This window comes from Dendrobates tinctorius, unplaced genomic scaffold (genome assembly GCF_039654945.1).
Source record: "Dendrobates tinctorius isolate UK_male_01 unplaced genomic scaffold, ASM3965494v1 ptg000387l, whole genome shotgun sequence".
Classification (NCBI taxonomy): domain Eukaryota; kingdom Metazoa; phylum Chordata; class Amphibia; order Anura; family Dendrobatidae; genus Dendrobates; species Dendrobates tinctorius.
Window position 1 is genome coordinate 2,222,243 of NW_027362053.1, and position 7,173 is coordinate 2,229,415.

Sequence of the window (7,173 nt, forward strand, 5' to 3'; positions counted from 1 at the left end):
TGCCCCTATGTACAAGAATATAACTACTATAATAATGCCCCTATGTAGAAGAATATAGCTACTATAATACTGCCCCCATATACAAGAATATAACTACTATAATACTGCCCCCATGTACAAGAATATAACTACTATAATACTGCCCCTATGTACAAGAATATAACTGCTATAATACTGATCCCTATATACAAGAATATAACTACTATAATACTGCCCCATGTACAAGAATATAACTAATATAATACTGCCCATATGTACAAGAATATAACTACTATAATACTGCCCCGTATGTACAAGAATATAACTGCTATAATACTGAACCCTATATACAAGAATATAACTACTATAATACTGCCCCATATGTACAAGAATATAACTACTATAATACTGCCCCATATGTACAAGAATATAACTACTATAATACTGCCCCTATGTACAAGAATATAACTACTATAATACTGCCCCATATGTACAAGAATATAACTACTATAATACTGCCCCATATGTACAAGAATATAACTACTATAATACTGCCCCTATGTACAAGAATATAACTACTATAATACTGCCCCTATGTACAAGAATATAACTAATATAATACTGCCCATATGTACAAGAATATAACTGCTGTAATACTGCCCCGTATGTACAAGAATATAACTGCTATAATACTGAACCCTATATACAAGAATATAACTACTATAATACTGCCCCATATGTACAAGAATATAACTACTATAATACTGCCCCATATGTACAAGAATATAACTACTATAATACTGCCCCATATGTACAAGAATATAACTACTATAATACTGCCCCTATGTACAAGAATATAACTACTATAATACTGCCCCATATGTAGAAGAATATAGCTACTATAATACTGCCCCTATGTACAAGAATATAACTACTGTAATACTGCCCCGTATGTACAAGAATATAACTACTATATTATTGCTTTATTTGTTCAATAATTTATCACCCACTTTGTACAAGAATATACATGCTATGGTAAAGCTGCCGTGCACAATAATGTAATTTGTGCTATACTGCCACCTATATGTGCCTCTATAGCTACTATAATACTGCTTTCTGTTTGTGTATTTAGGAAGAAAACCTGAATATTGTGGTAGTTGATATTGGTCCAGAGATTCAAAGAGAAAATATAAGAAGTGTGAGGGTGAAGGAGGAGGAAATTCCTGCAGACATCAGCCCTGGTGTGTAATAACCACTGTAGACACAACTCCCATGTTCTGATGAATAACATGTTTCTGTGCAGGCCGCTGTGTATTATATAAGGATCTGATAACTGATAACGACTGTTGCTTATGTGTGGCTCATCATGGAGAAGGCAAGCCATGGAACCGCTTGTTTGTTAGGAAACTCATGTGTCAGGACATAGAAGCAGATCAGTACATACAGGAGAAGTTTACCAGCATGAGCATATGCCACCCATTCATCGGGCACTGATGGTTTATATGCCACCGAGCAATGTTCATACAACGAAGTCACAAGTACAAGCAATGCTTACACGCCACTTGGTTACTAGACATCAAGCAATGTATATAATCCTCAGTCACCAATTGGAAACACACGTAAGATTGGAACAACATGATCTAAACAGTACAAAAAAGTAATGCACATATTATTCCACCGGAGCAATCTGTAACCAGAGATTGGTCACAAAATATCCAAGACTTCATGCCACGTGTGTCACACTGTATGACATTCTGTTTCCTTATTAACTCTGTTTCAGTACATCTGAACACAAGGCGAAGTTCCCTTCGAAATCCTTACAAGAAATGGTGGTCGCCTGCTAAAAGCAGTCGTGCAGGTGCTCATAAGGTATGTTATTTCATAAACTATCTCCAAGCAAGAAACAATGTAGAATGGTATTTAAAAAAAAAAGTCTACTACTGGACAGCTCCTATTGAATGCCCTGTGTGGTTAAAGGGATAAGAAAAATGCACACTTACCTCCGATACTGGTGCAGCTCTTACCTTTTACCCCCTCCCCCTGGCGATATTGTGTCATTGTTTGTCATCTGAGCACTGCCGTCAATCAGGGGCCACTGATGAACTACCATCTTCACAGTTCCATCTGACAGTCAGGGAGGTAAGTAAGCTTTTTTTGTTATTTTATTAGGCATATTAGAGATATGGAAAATGAGTTGTACAATAGTAGAACCCCGTTATTACTCCTTTGTGTGGTAGGTTTATGTAATGGTTGAATAGTAAGGTATTCTTATTTTGTTAGGGGTCATGGCCTTAGAAAAGGTAGTCGCTAGTAGTAGACTTGAGGTTGTGAAAACCTTACTTTTTTCTTTTTTTTAATAAACCCTAGTGCATTTTTAATGTAGATGCAGCTCTGCATTAAAATGGAAATTGGCTGCAAGTCAAAGCCTTTAGGTGGAGTTATATTTAATTGCGGATTATGATGTCAGAAGTGATAAATGTTTTTTTAATAGATGGATCTCTCAAAAAAGAAAATTTATTCCGAATATCTCATGAATCCACAGTTCCTGAAAGAATTCATAGACATGTATCGGTCCTTTCCGTGCCTGTGGAACGTGAAGATCTCTGACTATTCCAATAAACAGAAAAGACTGAAGGCCTATGAGAGCATGGTCAATCTCTGCCGGTCTGTCTGCCCAAGCGCCAACATCCAGTTTGTTAAACATAAAATTGCCAATTTGAGGACAGTCTTCAAGAAAGAATTCAACAAAGTACAGGTGTCCAGGAAGACAGCCACCTCTGCTGATGATGTGTATGTTCCCCGTCTGTGGTACTTTGACCTGCTTAAGTTCACAATTGGTCAGGATTCACCAATAGAGGGATCATCCAATTCAGGAGAGTCCCAGGAATACCGCCAGGAAGATGAACCAGTGGAAGAGACCATGGAGATCCTGGAGGACTCTACTAATGTTTCTCAGGTATTTCATGTTAGGCTTTAGATCTCCTTTATTTCCGCTTTACAATCTCATCACCAGTATATTGTTGTTTGTTATTACCCATTATTTGCTGGAGAAAAGAAAACAGCACTGTTGATTGTTTGGTGCACATGCTGTGTAAAGCCCCCGTCACACATAACGATGTCCCAGCGATCCCACCAACGATCCAACATGATGGGATCGCTGGGACATCGCTAGACAGCCCCAGCGATCAGGACCAGCGACGCTGGTTTCTAATGTAAACGTGGGGTATGCAGGAGCCGCGGGACTCCTGGATACCCGCTGTTTACCTTGGAAAAGGGCGTACACGCTGGTTTCCAAGGTAAACATCGGGTATCTAGGAGCCGCGGGACTCCTGGATACCCACTGTTTACCTTGGAAACCGGCATACTCGTTGGTTTCAAAGGTAAACATCGGGTATCTAGGAGCCGCGGGACTCCTGGATACCCGATGTTTACCTTGGAAACCAGCGTGTATGCCGGTTTCCAAGGTAAACAGCAGGTATCTAGGAGCTGCGGCTCCTGGATACCCGACGTTTACATTAGGAACTAGCGTCGCTGATCGCTGGTTTCTCGCTGCCACATGCAGCGATGCGTGCTGGCTAGCAGGAGACCAGCGATCGAAAAACGGCCCAGGCCGCTCGAGCACGATCAGCGATACCCGGCAGGGGGGCCGGTCGCTGATCCCCGTCACACACAGCGATCTCGCTGGCGAGATCGCTGATGTGTCACAAAATCCGCGATCTCGCTAGCGAGATCGCTGTGTGTGATGGGACCTTAAGGTGCAGGCTAATCTTCTCATTATAAACCATTTAAATGTCAACCTTTGACAATGGCATTTAACCCCTTTACAACCTTGGACGCATAGGTACATCCAAGGTCGCCTCCCTCGCTTTGATGCTCCGACAATGAGCCCTCAGATTATTCGGCACGTCAGCCCTGCTGTGTGTAGAATAAGCAATTGGATGAATGCAGCTTTTAGTCTCCAATGAAGACTATTAAAGACCGTGAAAAGTAAAAAAAAAAAAAAAAAGTTTTTAAAAATATATTTTTTTAAAAATAAACATTCAAATCACACCCCTTTTGCGCCATTTAAAATAAAACAATTAAAAAAATAAAAGATACACATATTTGGTATTGCCGTGTTTAGAATTGCCTGATTTTTCAATATATAAAAACAATTGATCTGATCAGTAAATGGTGTAACGTAGAAAATCAAAACGCTAGAATTACGTTTTATTGGTCACTGCAACATTGTATTAAAATGCAATAAAAGGCAATCAAAAGATCGCATCTACACCAAAAAGGTCAGCTCGGCGCTCAAAAAATATGATCTCACCCAGCCCCCAGATCATGAAAAATGAAGATGCTACCGGTCTCGGACATTAACGACCTTTTATTTTATTTTACAAACTTTGGATTTTTTTTTTCGCCACTTGTATACAAAAAAGAACGTATACGTGTTTGGTGTCTAAGAACCCATAATGACTTGGAAAATCATAATGGCAGGTCAGTTTTAGCATTGAAAAAACAAGCCCTCACATGGCCAAAATGACAGAAAAATAAAGTTATGGCTCTGGGAAGAAGGGGAGCAAAAAATTAAAATGCAAAACTGGAAAAAACTAAAGGGGGCTTTACCACATAGCGATATGGCTAGCAATATCGCTAAAGCGTCACCGATTTTGTGATGCAGCAGCAATATTGCTAGCGATATCGCTATGTGTGATACTTGCCTCCGACCGGCTCCCCCGCTGTCTGTCGCTGATCATGCAGCTCCATTTCTCGTCGGGCGCTTCCTGCTGGCGCCAACGAGCGACTCGTGGACGCGGGCAGGAGGACGTCAGGATCGCCGCGTCTGAAAGGTAAGTAACGATCGCTGCTGCGTCGCTACATCGCTGTGAGATCTGCCTGTGTGGCAGCTCACTAGTGACCATTTAGCGATGCACCAGCGATCCTGACCGGGTCGTATCGTGGTCGGGATCGCTGGTGCATCGCTAAATGTAAAGGGGCCTTAAGGGGGTAAAGGGGTTACGTGGCATAATTTCATTGCCCATCCCAACCCCTCCTTGCTACACAATCTCAAGGTGCCAGTGAGCAGCCAAGGTACTGAAGGCCACCAACTCACTTTTGTGAAGCTCAGATAAATCATTAGTTTCACCACATACAGCAATATGTAGTGAACGTAGTATACAGTACAAGCACAGGATAAAGTGTACTTGGGGACTATAAAGTAAAAAAGGGGTCATTTAAAAAGAAAAAAAACATTTCCCAAAACAAAAAAAAAGTAGCACTGCCACATCCACAAAAGTCTCACCATTTAAAATATAAAACTTAAAATATAAAATTCCACAAAGAAAAAAATGAAATCATTTTTTCCATTAACCACACCTCCCCCACAAAATGAAATAAAATAGCTAGAAACACAGCTCTGAAAAGGATCACACAAACCAATTTTTATTTTCTTACAAAATTCTGAATTTACTGTATGTTGATGGGAAAATAAAAAGTTATGTCTCCTAGAAGGTGCGAAAAAAAGATAGCAATAAAAAATGTCTAAAATTGGCCCCATTGGGAGTTGCATGTATATAAGTGCCATTAGCGTTTGCACTCTTCTCCACTAGAATGGCCATATCCGTGGTCTTCATTGGTTTGGCTTTCTCACCACCTGGTCACCTCTGTTATAGTCCTGCTTCAAAATAATTAGGTGAGAATGCACTTTATAAAGTGGGTGTAGGGTAAGCAGTATGGCACTTTAGGAATCATGCACCAGACCAGTAGTATATCAGAACTATGTTGATCTTGGGAGGGACAGTGGCCATTCCATTTGTATTCAGTTGTTGGTCCTTAAAAATGCAGGATATAGTGTTACTCGGGATACATATTTGAAGGAACTGGGTTTGCCGAGTCTATGGCGTTATTCAGTGCAATGATCTGTCCATAATCTGGTACTAGGCTGTGAAGACAATGGGGACAACTAAGAAGGTGCAGGGATGGTATAGTGCATGGCACAGTACTGTGGAAGTAGTAAACCGATCTCGTCCTTTAGTCCTTATGATCACAATCCAGAAGGGACCGCCATAATACTGTAATAGTGATTTTATTATGAAAAGCATGCAATAGGGTTTTGACACTCAAACGTGTGACTTTCAGGTAACCAGTAACAGCCAATCTGAGGACGTGGACTACGACCCACAGGAGGATATGCCATTTATAAGGAAGAGAAAGAAAGGAAAACTGTACAATGATGATGACCTGAGCAATGAGCTGCTTTCCCAAGCTGCAGCAATTCTCTCTAAAAACAATGACGAGTATGACGCCTTTGGTGTAACAGTTGCGTCAAAATTACGGAGGATGGAGGAAAAACAAAGACTTGTCGCTGAGGTCCTCGTCATGGATGTTTTATACAAGGGCATGCTGAACCAGTTAAGTGAAGAATCGTACATTGCCGATTACCCCATTCACTACTACTCATCCAACGCAATGAGCTGACCTCCTTCCTCCCAGTTTCTCTCAACCCTATCCTCACCAAATGGCCAGGAAAAGCTGTGACTCTGCACCCATCTAAAATATTTGGGGCTCCTCATCCTGTTTAAAGGGTAACTCCACTCACAAGTTCAATATTTGTTTTCTATATGCCTTATGTACATAGTATGTGAAGGCTGTATACAAAATATACTGCTGATATTGGTTGTTTGTAGTGTTACTTCATAGGGTAAACTTCCATTGCCTCCCATCCGTTATCCCTGCAGTCTCCAGTATAAAAATCCTCTAGTCAATGGCTGGAGTGGGAACCCCACTGAAAATACATACATCGACTATCACATAATTTGACATTCAGAGCTGATAGAATTTGTATTTAGTTATTCTTTTGATCCACTTTTCTGGAGATCCTGCTGTGCTCCTCTCTTTCCGTAACTGCCATTCATTTTAGTGGGAGTTGCAGTAACAGAACAGCTCGTCTGCTTCAGGCTGTTTCCGTAGTTCCATCTCCTTAGGTCTGAGCCTGGACAGACTTATATTCCTGTCAGACGTGAAAGGCTGAGATGGGAATAACCCTTTAATGCATGTGTGGACAGTTACGGTGTACCCATTGTTATTTCCAATGGGAAGGTGTGGTTTTCACCAGCGTTCTCATTAAGAGTCATAACCATTAACTTTCCTGGGAGAAGGCGGCCACAGTCTTGCCTCTTGTTATAGATTCAATAATAGAATCTGAACTAT

The 7,173-nt window shown here is 40.8% G+C and overlaps 1 protein-coding gene across 3 annotated transcripts in view; it reads left to right on the plus strand.

Annotated features, from left to right (window-relative positions):
- LOC141076097 (uncharacterized) overlaps positions 1-6,641 on the plus strand; it is a 63,038-nt gene extending 56,397 nt beyond the window's left edge. For 2 of the 3 annotated variants that reach the window (XM_073563384.1, XM_073563385.1), the window contains exons 5-8: positions 1,112-1,220; positions 1,760-1,848; positions 2,471-2,935; positions 6,103-6,641. In XM_073563384.1, the coding sequence (XP_073419485.1) occupies positions 1,112-1,220; positions 1,760-1,848; positions 2,471-2,935; positions 6,103-6,441 (1,002 nt within the window). In that variant the 3' untranslated portion in view covers positions 6,442-6,641. The remainder of the gene's footprint in view (positions 1-1,111; positions 1,221-1,759; positions 1,849-2,470; positions 2,936-6,102) is intronic. The other variant, XM_073563386.1, reaches the window with a different exon arrangement.
- The last annotated feature ends 532 nt before the right edge of the window (positions 6,642-7,173 follow it).